Below are 15,476 nucleotides of genomic sequence, written 5' to 3'. Positions count from 1 at the left end.
AGTAACTAATTGTAGTAGCACTGCTGGTGCATTCTGGGAGGATAGGGAGCGAATGAGGTAAGGCAAAGACGAGGAGGCATAAATGATGAATGTGAGCCGACTCCTGGTGGATCTGGACATGCTTCCCTCAGCCCTCAGAGCTGTCTGTGCCACCGCATTAATGATCTGAATGACAGGCAACTCCAATGAAGATGAGAGAGCCTGTTAGCGAGATAAGGAAAGAGAGAGGGAGCATACATCCAAACATGTTGACAAAGAGACAGAAAATATCAGATGCATGGAGAGCTACTGCTCTTTGAGTGGAGATGAATGGCACAACAAAGAATAACAAGCTCAGCACATCTTACTCTCTTTATACATCAGCAACATTAGCATTGTTTGCAAATATAAATCCACAAGTCCAGAGAGCAGTGTTTTACACGTAATTTTTGCCTGAATATCAGTGTTTTAGTTTCGGTGGTCAGGCTTTGATGCTGAATTATAAAGGTGCTATTGAACATTATAGCAGTATAAATCATTTCGTTTTGGAATAAATCGAGTGATGCATTTACAGTATATTTACATTTCTTTCAGTATTGTTGAAACATTTCTTGTTGGTGCTCAAGACCCCAAGACAGAAACAAACAGTAACCTTATGTATAGAGCTGCAAAGATGAATCAATAAGTTGTCAACTATTAAATGAATCGGCAATTATTTTCATAATTGATGAATCGGTTTGAGTCATTTCTTTTATTAAAAAAAGGTAAAACATTCTCTGATTCCAGATTCTTAAATGTGAATATGTTTTAGTTTCTTCACTTTTACACATTTTTCACCATTTTCTGACATTTTATAGACCAATCACCTAATCGATTAATCGAGAAAATAATCTACAGATTTATCGTCAATTAAAGGTCCCATGACATGGTGTTCTTTGGATGCTTTTATATAGGCCTTAGTGGTCCCCTAATACTGTATCTGAAGTCTCTTTTATATAGACCTTAGTGGTCCCCTAATACTGTATCTGAAGTCTCTTTTATATAGGCCTTAGTGGTCCCCTAATACTGTATCTGAAGTCTCTTTTATATAGGCCTTAGTGGTCCCCTAATACTGTATCTAAAGTCTCTTTTATATAGACCTTAGTGGTCCCCTAATACTGTATCTGAAGTCTCTTTTATATAGGCCTTAGTGGTCCCCTAATACTGTATCTGAAGTCTCTTTTATATAGACCTTAGTGGTCCCCTAATACTGTATCTGAAGTCTCTTTTATATAGGCCTTAGTGGTCCCCTAATACTGTATCTGAAATCTCTTTTATATAAACCGTTAGTGGTCCCCTAATACTGTATCTGAAGTCTCTTTTATATAGACCTTAGTGGTCCCCTAATACTGTATCTGAAGTCTCTTTTATATAGACCTTAGTGGTCCCCTAATACTGTATCTGAAGTCTCTTTTATATAGGCCTTAGTGGTCCCCTAATACTGTATCTGAAATCTCTTTTATATAGACCTTAGTGGTCCCCTAATACTGTATCTGAAGTCTCTTTTATATAGACCTTAGTGGTCCCCTAATACTGTATCTGAAGTCTCTTTTATATAGACCTTAGTGGTCCCCTAATACTGTATCTGAAGTCTCTTTTATATAGGCCTTAGTGGTCCCCTAATACTGTATCTGAAGTCTCTTTTATATAGGCCTTAGTGGTCCCCTAATACTGTATCTGAAGTCTCTTTTATATAGGCCTTAGTGGTCCCCTAATACTGTATCTGAAGTCTCTTTTATATAGACCTTAGTGGTCCCCTAATACTGTATCTGAAGTCTCTTTTATATAGGCCTTAGTGGTCCCCTAATACTGTATCTGAAGTCTCTTTTATATAGACCTTAGTGGTCCCCTAATACTGTATCTGAAGTCTCTTTTTATATAGACCTTAGTGGTCCCCTAATACTGTATCTGAAGTCTCTTTTATATAGACCTTAGTGGTCCCCTAATACTGTATCTGAAGTCTCTTTTATATAGGCCTTAGTGGTCCCCTAATACTGTATCTGAAATCTCTTTCCCGAAATTCAGCCTTGGTGCAGATTTACAGCCATTAGAGCCAGTCCCACAATGAGCTTTCTTAGGGTGTGCCATTGCTGTGTCTGTAGCTATTGAGGAGGAGAGAGGGGGGCAAGGTGGAGGGTGGGGTGTGGCCTTGACCAACTGCCACTTTGCTTGTTTGAAAGCCATGATGTCTCTCTTTCTAATGGGCAGGCCAAATTCTCTGGGCGGGCAAAGCAGAGAAAGGGGAGGTAACCTTGCTCCTTATGACCTCATAAGGAGCAGATTCCAGATCGGCCCATCTGAGCTTTCATTTTCTCAAAGGCAGAGCAGGATACCCAGGGCTCGGTTTACACCTATCACCATTTCTAGCCACTGGAGGACCATAGGCAGGCTGGAGGAACTCATATTAATGTTAAAAAACCTCATAAAGTGACATTTTCATGCCGTGGGACCTTTAAAATAATCGTTAGTTGAAGCCCTACTTACAGTATATGTGTCATTCCCTCCCAGTAAAAGGCCTGGTTTAACTAGTATGCAATGTGCAAGGTTTATTAAAATGCGGGTAAACAAAGAAACAAAAACAACTTCAATTCTCTGGTGGAACAAATCTAACCACAGGTTAAACTAACTAGAAACTTTCGAAGAGGAATGGCGATTTGAGGACTGTATGTATGGTATAGAAGTGTCTTGAAACAGAAAAAAACTCAAACTCAAGGCCATTCTGCTATGCAGGTGCTCCACCTTGTTCATTATTTTTGGGACACCTTGTGTTGAAATGCTTATGTAGATGATTATTGAATTCATGTATTTATTATTATTCACAGCAGCAACACATTCTTTAGACTGCAACAAGCTATTCACACTGTGTTTGGAGCATACATGTGCCAGTTTGATACTCTGAACATGAGAAAATGTGTGTGTGTGTGTGTGTAACGTATTTTAAGAGCTGTGATGGACTGCAGGTAATTAAGTGTGTGTAGTACCATTAAACCAGCAACATACATAAACAGCAACATAGGCTATGTTAAATTAATTATTTAAAATAAAAGATGTTTTGAATAGTAATACTGCTTTTGCACCACATACAGTATGTTTTATAAATAACAAGATATACAGGCCCTGGTGACTCCGCAAGCTTCTCTTTCTTTTTATGCATAATTTACTGCAGAGGTAACAAAAACTGCTGTTCCATGTGAAGGTATGTTTTGCACAGTGAGGTCACAAGAAAAAGTCTAACCTATTTTATTATTTTACATGAACTAGTGGAGTGGGGGTATCCTTTATGACCCATCCTTTATTGATCTGAAATGCAGATATGTGATTTGGATTGACAGTTGTAGAGCTCTACAGTGTGCTTCTAGATGTACTGTACGTGATAACCAGACATATATCCTCCCACCAATGGATGTTTCTCTCTGTTTGTAGGCACAGCTTTAATGAAGAAGCACACCTGCTAACATTCTTGCAGAAGGGACCCTCTTCAACAAGTATGGGGTCACCATGGAAACCATTTCTCCTCCTGTCTGTCATCAGTAGCCTTTCAGGTAAGAAAAACAAATGTCAGTGTTCAGAGATGATGGTAAGAAATATTTGTCCAGAATGTGTTTAAACACTGATATTAGAAGAAATGGTACGGTACACACTGCAATCTACTGTAATGGCATAGCATATTGTAAATGTGACACAGCTGGGAGATCATCATTTATGGATGTGAGAGGTCACATCGACATCTTTGAAATGAAGAATGTTGCATTTAAATCTGAGTAGAAGTGAAGATACCATGGCTCATTGAACATTCCTATTAGAGCCCGACCGATATATCGGCGGGCCGATATTATCGGCCGATATTCGGCATTTTCCAAACTATCGGTATCGGCATTTATAATGGCCGAAAAATGAATATTTAAAAAATAAAATATAAACGGACGAAACACCCTTCAACCATGTTATGAGCATTGACGTTGCATAGTTTGTCCACCAGAGGGCGCACAACAAGTTTATTTTTAAACAGCATTATCATATTATTTTAGTGAGGACTCATAAATAACTACAAATAACTAATGTTAGGGAAATCTGTTTATGTTTTGTGACGCGTTACTGGATTATTATAATTTTTTTAAATATATTTCAGCCGATATATCGGAATATCAGATTTTTAAATCACCAAATATTTGTATAGATATCGGCCTTAAAAATCCTTCATCGGTCGGGCTCTAATTCCTATTCTGTTAGTCTTTTGAGTCTCAGAAATTTGACAGGGGTTTCGATGCCTTTTCAGTAAATGATGTCTAAGATGGCTGTAAACTGCAGGTGCTCTTAGAAAAAACATCAGCTAGTAACAGGGCCACATTCCTACTGTAGTTTCATAATTTGAAGATGGAGGTGAAGAATCAGCAGGGCTGATTAGCCTGTCAAAGTACTTGAGAAGTACTTTCCTACTTAATAATTATTACGAGAAATATCTTTTAGGAATCGAAACCTCAGCCTTTCGGGGCTCTGCTCCATCCACCGAGTTTGAGTTTTCTGGTAGAATATCTTTACCGTGCGATTAGTACGACATGCACAATTTGAAGTTCCACATCAAGCGACTCCCTTGGTCAGTCTAGAGCATGTGTTTGCCGGTCTAATGGATTCTGCCCTTTTAATAGTTCTTTCAACCCACCAGAGGAGGGTTCATGCACTCTGTGGCTCACTCCGAGCTTTGTTTCTGGGAGTCAAACACAGGGCTGACCTCACTCGTTAAATGGAAACAACCGTTTCTTAAGTTTTGCGCCTTGTCTCTAGGGACTGTTAGATTCTGAATCAGTTGTGTATTGTTTTTTTTAAGATTTTTTTTTTGGGGGCTTCTTTCCCTTTATTTCAGAGTGATAGTGAATAGGTAGGAAAGGTGGGAGATAGATGAGGGATGACACGCAGCAAAGGGCCGCATGTCGGATTCGTACCCAGGCAACTGCAAAGGCCTCAGCCTACATGGGGCGCACGCTCTTACTGGGTGAGCGAGAGGTTGCCCCAGGTGTGTACATTTTTAGAGGAGAAAGATGTTTTTTAAATATATGTTGAGTATGATGCTTTGGTTAAGCTGTCACAATAAGCACTACCAATACAAGCGGGAGTTACAACAGGGGCGCCGCGGTGATGCTAAATATAAACAAATAATGCATGGTTCTGCTGCACTGCTACATAGACAAGTTTGTAAAAGGACTGCGAGGTAAACGGAAAACAAATGATGAAGCCACACCAAACGCCACAACTACCAAAACAAGACAAATGTTGTGACATATGTCAAGGAGCCTGATTCGACTGCCAATTGTCGTCTCATTGACTATCTATTTGCAGGGAAACGCCTAATTGTGGCTCCCCTCTCCCTTTTTAGGAGCCACTGTGCTATACAATCTATTTCTTACCTACTAATTGCATTGTAAGCTCTTCTTTTATCTGCTAACTTCGTGGCTCTCTGCTGGATGGTGCTCACAGCAGAGAGCTACGTGAAACATGCCACTATATCTGTGAGCATAGACAGGATAACAATGCACTGTACAAAAAGCAACAAAGCAGTATATATATATATATATAGATTTTCTGGAACAAAAAAAAAAAATATTCCAAGTTTCAGACAAATTTATTACAAGCTCATGTTTTTTATGTTCATGTTTGTAAACCTACAGTAATTTCCTGCCGCGAGGCGTCTCTCCATCGAAACCATGAATGTAAACATGGATTTTTGACATTGTGAAGTTGCGTGGGATCATGGGAGTTGTTGCCGATTCAAATGTATCTGTTTAAGGATGAGTTTATCTATTATTATTATTTTTTACGTTACGCTTATTAACGTTTATTCATGTCATATCATTCTAATGAAATAGCAGCAGTGTTCCCCACATAATAAATCTGATTATATTTGTGGTGGTAACTAATCGGTTAGCGAGCAAGCATTGTAACATTAGACAGCAGCTAAAACCACAATATATTTTACCTGTCAGTGTCCCCTCTTGGATGTTTTTAGCACCGGTTTGTTGTACACCCCGCCGCTGGGACACTTACCACCTCCAGTGGGGGTGGTGGCATCTCCGTGGTGCACCAGAGACTAGTGATAGACCGTTTAATCGGTTGGCCGACTGTGGCAACAGCACATGTTGACGGATTTCTCTGGATTGTTTTTTTTTAAAGATAATTTTTTTGGGGGCTTTTCCCTTTATATTTTGAAGTGGATAGACAAGAAAGGGGGGAGAGAGATGGGGGATGACATGCAGCAAAGGGCAGCAGGTCAGATTCGAACCTTGCGCCGCTGTAGGACTCAGCCAACACGGGGCGAACGCTCTTACTGGGTGAGCTAGAGGCCGCACCAAGAGTTGCTCATTTTATCAAACACTTACTTTACAACAATTGCTACTAATGTTGGAGCATAGGTAAAAGTTGAGGTTTTCCAAAAAACAGCGCTTAGAGCCAAGTATGCTTTTAGAGCTCACAAATGTCAGAAATATGTCAAGTTTTAGTAAAAATGTCGCACTTCAAACTAGTTTTCAGTAATATCAGCAACATGAGCCTTGATCAGCCACTCCCAGAGGTGTGAAGCAGTCTTTGTCTATTATGGTACTTTTGACAGGATGGCCTGTGTAATGGATTATTGAGCTACTGTTCTCTCTGATTATTCTGAAAAACGCTCACTTTGAAGACAACTGTTCCCCTGTTCTATTTTATTTTCCTCTATACCTGTCTCCACTGCCCAGTCCTCATTCATTCCATAGATATTAAAATCATGCAGTAGCAGAGAGGGCAGCACAATTAGATTTCTCTCATGTTTAAAAGTGGGTTGGGCAGGCATGATGTCTGGGGCCATTTCTTTCCTTCCCCCCCACAGTCTGCCTCTGATTGAAATACATTGTTGCTTGGAGTGTTAAGTGTGGAATGGTAATTCAACTGTTCCTCAGCTAACTCTGAGTTATCTCAATATTAAACGTGTGTTGCTGGGAATATATATGTGTAGTGCTGTATAAGTGATGCATGAAGTCATTTTTACCAAGGGCAAAAGAGTCATGCACCAGAAATATGGTTGCGTACGGGGAAACGGATGAGTATCTGCATGCACTATACACTACACAGCTTGACCATGCAATGAATATATTGCTGCCAATGTATAGGCTACCTTTAAACATTAAAATACAGAGTTTTGTTAAAAGTCACTCCCAAGCAAGAGAGGTTAATGCCCCAGCATCCCACAACAATGCATAGCTGCAGGTTTGTGTGTACAAATACACACACTTTGGGATTTATATTTGGGTCCCACCATCAGGGACTAATGCACATTGTTCCAACTGGCAGGAGAACCTGAGCTGTGACAGCCTCTCTTACACTCACAACTTGAGACAAGGAAATGAAAAAAGGAAAGGAAAACAAGTAATAGTTGATTTCTGTAAGCATGAGAAGTTGGGGTCAACATTCAACTATTCAATTATATTTGTTGTGTACAGTGAACAAAACTACAATCAGTACCCGGGGATTTAGAATTTGGCATATCAGAGTACACCGATCGACATTGAGCCCATGTGCTGACGGCAAAGCTTGTTAAAATGTAGTCTTGCTTAGGGCTGCAACTAACGATTATTTTCATGTTCGATTATTTTCTCGATTAATCGATTAGTTGCTTTTTCTAAAATGTCAGAAAATGGTGGAAAATGTGGATCAGTGTTTCCCAAAGCCCAAGATGACATCTTCAAATGTCTTGTTTTGTCCACAACTCAAAGATATTCAGTTTACTGTCACAGAGGGGAGACGAAACTAGAACATATTCACAATTGACAAACATTGACATTGACATTGAAACATGACTCAAACAGATTAATCAATTATCAAAATAGTTGGCGATTAATTTAATAGTTGACAACCAATCAATTAATCGATTAATCTTTGCAGCTCTAATCTTACTATCATGTGCCACATAGCCTTAAGTCAATTACAAAAGGTTATTGTCATTTGCTTAAAGTGCTCATATTATGCTTTTTGGCTTTTCCCCTTTCCTTTATTGTGTTATATTTCTTTTTTGTGCATGTTATAGGTTTACAAAGTGAAAAAGCCCAAAGTCCCCCCCAAAGGGACTTACCATCTCCAACAGAAAACACTGTTCACCAACTGCTCCAAACAGCTCTATTGTAGTCCAGCCTTTACTTCAGAGACAAACGTGGCCACTTTGTAACACACGTTATAATCCTCGCCTAGCTGCTAGCGTGGAACGCTCTCAAACTCTGCTTCTGACTGGCTTGTAGTGCTTACCTGGGTACTGTGCATGTGCGATTCCCAACAAAGATGGAACAGAAGTGTGATGCCTCACTCGGTAGCTAAAACAGAGAGCTCAACACACAGGGTAAAAGGAGCGGGAAGAGGGGCTGCAGCAATGTGCAGTACAACAAAAAGATGGTGTTTTTTCAAATAAAACTATGTAAACCTATTTGGATATAACCTCTAAATACAAGTATGAACCTGAAAATGAGTGTAATATGAGCACTTTAATATTTTAGATACAGAAAAACGTGTGATATCCAATTTTGCGTCATGTCACTGTCGAATTATATCGCACCTCCAATATGGGCGCTGCATTTAAAGAATGAATATCGGTAACAGAGCATGCTGGATAGAGACTCCCATTCTTCCCATCAAGAGGCATGACAACCTAATACCATACATCATACTGCGGTTCCATCGTTAATCTGGCAAGGTTGAAGCAACTCATACAATTTCCATAGTACACCAAGCGTCAGGAAAAAAGAAGGGATTTTAGTAAGTAGTCTGCCAGGATAGGAGTTGAGGTGAGGTTGCATATGATGTATGGATTGTTCTATCTGTAATGATATTCCGTTGAATAAATGGTCTCAAGCATAATCAGCTTCAGTCAATATAATCTCCCTGTGAAGGTCTTCATTAATCTTACAGGCTATGGCTAATCATGTCTATCTACTTGAGTCCCCATGAGCGTCTCACCTACTTACATTATGTTATTCTAATTAATTTTTAGCACCACGGCCATCCAGGGGCTGCAGACAAGCCCAAGACTCGCACGTTGTCTCCTGTGCTGTGCCAACCCAGGTCATTGGGTTATACAAGTAGATCTAATCCAAGAAGATGAGTTCCTCACTGTTTCCCCAGGTCTGCCCTCTGTACACTTAAAACATGTCATCTTCCCTTAGCCTCACCTTGTTTCAAAGACAAGTAAGTCTCCTCAGTTGGTCAAACTTCATGAAAACCTGGACTTCATTTAATGCGGAATTTCTATAGTATACCAAAAATGTCATGTCCATTGACGTAAACCTACAGTCTAACATACGTATGATAATAAGGACAAGGTACAACAGGAACGTTTGGCTTTTTGTTCTTTGTTCAAGTATAAAATGGCACTTGTCTACTTTGGTGATGTTATCATGAAAGGTGGTGTTGAGACCTGAAACGATCACCGATGGCATTGCTCTAGAGTTCCCTAAATGCAGCAGGTGCAGCCCTTTCTACAACAATGAGTGTGTCTGATTTTGCACCCTTTGAAAGATAGGGATCAGTAGGGTCTGCAAGGGTCATTGCTTTTATCAGATGAAAGTGACAGCTGACAAGAGCAAGTGCCTGTCGGCTTCAGGAGTCAAACAAACAAAAGAGACTATTTTTTAGTATGCTGTATTTGTCAGGGTTTAGCCCCAGTCTGGAATGTTATTTTCCAGGGAAAAGGAAATTTACCTTTATAACTTGCAGTTTGACAGAACAATGTGCAAAATGTACAGCCTCTTATTGACAGAATATCCCTGTACAATGTGTAAGCTAACACGTACAGTATAAAATAATTGACTTATCATTGTATTTGGGTTAGGGGATGGAAAGAATATTAGAAATACCTTTTTTTTTATATTATATGCACACACATGTACAACTAAGCAGCACCTCAAAAATACATATTTGAAAACTATCACTGAGTCAAATAAACCCCTATCTGATACTATGCAAACATACAGTAATTGAATATATCAGAATTGTGAAAACCTAACCACATAGCCATAATCATATTATAGAACATTAAAGCTTGGATCAATTGCTTGGATTATGTCACATATGCACAATGATACACTAAACACTCCTGTAGATTCTTTATGGTTTTGGCCCGGTCTAAATCTGCAACAAGAGATTGCTTTAATGCTGCATCCCAGTGTGTTATTGCTACGTTTTTTGTGTGATCCTCTACTATTTTATCCAATTTACTTCTCCATGTCCAGTATTGCTTTGAGCTGGGCATCTCCAGGTATCAATTTGAGTTTGATTCAGGCTGCAATAATTTAATTAGAAAACAATTTATTTGTATTGATACAAGTCAATCTTTGAATTCCATTTGTTACTGTACAGTTTGACCACATTCACAATAGCATAATCATTATTATCAATCAAAAATGTAATCTTATAAATGTACTTATATTATAATTTATTTCCACGACTGGCATTGAGATTATGTGGCATGTTTGTGGCATCTCCCATTTAGTACTGTAAGAGAAATTATCCTTTTGTCCTGACATGGTATTTTAAACCTTGACTAAATGCAGTCAGTGCAGCTGTCATATTTGAAAAGGATCTACTTATGTTATGACAAGCTTTTTCCTTGTCATCTCTCGCTGCTTTTCTCAACCACACCGGAGAGAGATGCTGGGTTGTGCTGTCACATATTCACAGTGCCTGAAATGGGCCGGTACTCACAAGTACTCACCAGTACTGCCGGCACTTCTGATTTGTGTCCACATTAGTACCCTTACTTCTAATTTTTATTACCAGTATTACAAATAGGCTGATGTCATAGACTGTATGTACAGTATGATATTTATACCAAAATAGTATATATTTCATGATGTATTGGGAAAAACCAAGCAGTTCTTTGTAACATGAAACATTTAGCACCCCTATATGGGCCGATGGAATGATCCTTTGTTTCATGAGTCACATTTTCAGACACTGTGACAGTTCGACCATGAGATTGGCAGTCACTATTCGGGGTCAAACCTACAAGATATACGTATAAATATAAATATATCAAAGACTGGATTGTGATGCAATGATGACGTTATGCAATTTGAACTTTTTTGGTTCAATTCAGGCATTGTATATGGGTGCAGTGGACAGCTGCTGTGTGAGAAACAGGATGATTAGTGGGACTGGTGTAAGCCCCAAAATAATTTTTAACCCTTTTTTTGCTGCTGTAATTTACTGTACACTTTCAAAAATCCTCAACAAATGGACCTAAATGAGGGACAAAACTAGCTCAGTAACTAACAGAATTGCCTTAGAGGCTTATAATGCTTAGGAAGTCTACATTGCCAAAACATAAATAAAAATTGTGACAACAGCATTTGTAATAAAAAAAAGTATTAGTACTAACCTTAACCTATCCAAAAGGAGAACAATAGATACAATAAAGAGGCATTAAACCAAGTTTTTTTTGTTAAATAAGACTTTAAAAACATGGCTTTTGAGAAATGTCATAAATCACTGAATACACAGACTAATTAGATATAAGGAAACCAAACATTCTGCAAAACCTTTGTTCAGCATCTTCAAATTTGAGATAAATGAATGTTGGACATCACAAAATATGCTAATATATCTACTCATACGTCTACATGTTATGATTAAGGTGGCATTCAGCAATGCATCCAGCTGTCAAAGGAAATAGTGGATTGCTCTGCATTGTTTAGCCAACCGTGGGCATCAGCAGTGGTAATGTGGTTTACACTCAATTGAGCTGATTCTCATCCAGATACTTATTTAACTTACTACCAACCAACTACTAATTGCTTTGCTTATCAACTTTCAAACTCACAATACCTTTAATTTCAAATGGAGTTCTATATTCTGCTTCTCCCCACAATATGTAATACAGTAATTGCCTGCGCTCCATTTGTAGATAGGAGTATTTCTGCAGCTGATAAGTCCCCAGGGGCACGTAATTATTTCTCAGTTTTGTTCAGTTCTTTTATAGCACTTTATCATGTAGTGGAAAACACTCCCGCCCCCCTTTGCAGAACTCTGATTAGACTCTTGCTGAGTTTAAAGCTTCTAATTCTTAGCATTTTTCTTTAAGCATTATATCCTAACAGAAATGGTTCCATATCATCAGTAATTTCAGCTTTTGTTATTTTATAAAATATGTATTGATTGTGTGTGAAATATCGATTTGTTACATTTCTAGTACCAAAAAAGACAACACATTGGCACATTACCCTACATAAAGTGGATTGAATTCCTCAAAAGAAAGTCATAGGAGAATACAGTGACAGCAGTGACTAGTGACAGCCTCAAGTGTAGTTTACATTTCAGAGAGGATATTATTCTGAAGCCCCATGGACTCTTTTACTCTAAACGAAGCTGTTTCTCTCCTGTTCTGTTTCACTTACACCATTCAATTTGAGACTTTGATGACTCTGATTTTCAGAATAATGCAGAGTATGTGTTGTAGCTTGTAAGAAGTGCATTTTTTCACCTAAGGCGTCGTAAGCGCCTTTACGCAGTACCTTTAATGGTGTCTACTGTATGTGCTAGATGCTCCAGAAAAAGACCGACTTGGTTGGAAGACAAAGGGGAAAGACTCCTAACATCGTATTAGGAATAGAGAATAAAGAGGTTTTCACATAAGAAGTTAGGGTATTTATTGGTAATTTCACTTCTTGGGGGATGATTTTTAAACAGATTTTTTTTCGTAGATATTAGGCATAAAGTAGAATTGATGCCTGGTTGTGGATTTTTCTTGAGATATCTAGTACATCAGGAAAGGAAATGCATTCTAGGTTTTTCGTGCTATTCTGCTCAGAGCTGTCTCTGAGTGGTGACACCTCCTTATTCTGCTGTCTCTACTCCTTGTTTCTGTTCAGCAAGATTCCTGTCTTGTAGAACACTAGTTTGTTGCAAATTATTCCTCATGTATTGTATTGTATTCTTTCTCTCTTTGATTTGACTTTTCCAAATATTTATCCAAGACATTGTTTTTCAGTCCAAATTGTTGTCACTTTTGAGTAGCAGATACAGCAGTTCACTCAGTTATGGCTATAGTCAAGTCAAGTTCATTTATACAGCCCAATATCACAAATCATAAATTTGCCTCAAGTGGCTTTACAATCTGTACAACATACAACACCTCGTACGTGTCCACAGGCAGCGTAATTTCCAAGCTTCCCATGTTCGATGTAATAAGTCGGGCAATGCATTCTGGTAGCGCCGTGTGAGTGACGGGGCGTCGAGTTGCCCCCTCCTCATATGCAAATAGTTGACGTCCAGGCTACTTTGTGTAAAACTGAAATAAAGACAGATTCAGCGACTGCACGTTATTTCTCGCGAAAAATGTTTTCAGAAACATATGTGAACTATTTTCATAAACTCAGCGAAAATAGCCAAACGAGCCACCATATTGGTCTGTTTTAAAATCCACGAGCAGACAGCCCCACGAATGAAGCGTTCGTCCAATCAGGTGCAGCCGTCGCAGTTGTCTGAGGGTGTAGCTTGTCAGTGGCACTGTGCCACTGGACACATACCGTAGACCCTCGCTTCGGTAAGGAAAATGGAAGAAACCTCAGGAAGGGCGGCAGAGGAGGGATCCCTCTCCCAGGACGAACAGACATGCGCTAGATGTTTGTACGTACATAATCAAGTTACAGTTTTTATGATGTATCTCCTCACTGTGTTTCACCTTTTTTTTCCCCCAGACTTTGCAAGAGCTGTTGCAGCACGGCCTATATCATATGCAGCCGTGTTACGAATGAAAGCAGACAGCTCGTCAGTGCTCCACTCGCGCAGCAGACCTCGACAACACCACAGTGGTGGGCTGGTGACTACTGACTGGCCCGCTTTCTCCGGTCATCCCCTGTCAGCCCTGAGTCTGCTCAGCTCTCAGGAGGACTACAGGAGTGAAGGTAAACCTAATGGTGTGCTCCATCCCCACACTTTGTTTGCTCTTGTCTGAAACAAAAAAAAGTTTTGCTTCTTGGTTTGTTAAAGTTCATTCACACTTACAAACACATGTGCATTAAATGTAAAGGAACCTCACAAATAGCTCACTAATAGTACAATTTAGAAACTTCCTGTCTTCCTGCATATATTTCATTTGCAGCTTTAGCAAAGGATAATGACCACTTGAGTACACTTTGGCATAATTTGCCCACTGTTTAAGAAAACGGGAAGAGGAAGCTGAATGTGATTCTCTGTAAAGAGTGGTTTGCCTTCCGTTTATTTTGTGACGAGTTATTATTGTTATTGTTTGTTATTGTTTGCTATCAAATGTCAGCATCTGCCTCCTTCTGCCAAGAGAGCTTGCATATTTGTTGAAAATTATTGTTCCGTTAAGTGGATATTAGGCTTAAAGAGGAATTGATACACTGTGTTGCCTGGTTGTGGATTCTTCTTCAGATATCTAGTACATCACAGATATATAGATATGTTTTTTCAACAGTACATGTATTTTCTGCAGACTTTAGGAAATACATTCTAGGTTTGTCCTGCTACTCTGCTCAGCATCTGTCTCCTTCTGCCAAGAGAGCGTTGCATTTTTGTGTAATGTCCCTGTTATTAGTCCTGGATTACATGATCAGTTCTGACGGACTGCCTTGATACAGGACTCTGACCTGATTTTTTTCAGGTAGTCTTAGTGCGAGTTTCACTTGAGTTCAGATGACATTGTTCCTACCTGCCAAAAATGAACCAAAATAAAAGAGTGGACACCCCAGGGTTGAAAAAGAAAAAAAACCCACTCCACTTGATTGGTGTGAATGCACTCTGCTATCTGTGCTCTGTGCCAACAGTCTGCCATCTCTGGTCTCACTTTATGTGTGCAGGCCTTCTGCCTGTTTAGATTGGGTCTGGAAATGAATCTCACCTATCCATCATCACTGTGCACGGTCTGCAGTGACCAGGGTCATGCCCTTTGTGAAATTGAAGTGGGATCATGGCAATATCCAGCTCTCTCTGTGTTCCTGTCAGTATAGAAACTATAGATATGATGGATATCTTTGTCAAAAGGGAAGATTTAATATCCCCAACATAGCATGGAAACACAGTGTCATAAATCTACATGGGTCACTTGCTTACATCCTGACTTACAGTATGAGTGATTCTAGATGATATAATGACACATTGATGCTTGGATATATGATTAATCACATCATGCTTATTGCATCTGGAGTGCTTAATTATCGTAATGGAAATCTGAAATAGCTGCTGAATTGGCAGAAAGGATCTTTGGGAGTAATGAGTTAGTCACATTAAAAACAGGCAGAAAATAGGAATAACATTAAAAAAAATCTTTTTCTTTCTGGTTTTTTTAATGTGCCTCTTTTCTGTTTCAGTCATTCCCTATTTCTTTCTTTGTGCCTCTGTGCCAGTCTGTTTTACATTCTGACAGCATTATCACTATGTAGCCATAAAATGACTTACATATCTATTACCAAGGTGAGAGTAATGTC

At 39.1% G+C, this 15,476-nt stretch overlaps 1 protein-coding gene across 1 annotated transcript in view; it reads left to right on the top strand.

The window, feature by feature from the left end:
- cntn5 (contactin 5) overlaps positions 1-15,476 on the top strand; it is a 137,365-nt gene that overhangs the window by 29,619 nt on the left and 92,270 nt on the right. The window contains 2 exon segments of the mRNA XM_039787472.1: positions 3,442-3,560; positions 13,725-13,931. Coding sequence (XP_039643406.1) covers positions 3,506-3,560; positions 13,725-13,931 — 262 coding nt within the window. The 5' untranslated portion in view covers positions 3,442-3,505.

This window comes from Perca fluviatilis, chromosome 2 (genome assembly GCF_010015445.1).
Source record: "Perca fluviatilis chromosome 2, GENO_Pfluv_1.0, whole genome shotgun sequence".
NCBI lineage: Eukaryota > Metazoa > Chordata > Actinopteri > Perciformes > Percidae > Perca > Perca fluviatilis.
The sequence above is the reverse complement of the archived record's forward strand: the minus strand, read 5'-3'. Positions and strand labels throughout refer to the sequence as shown.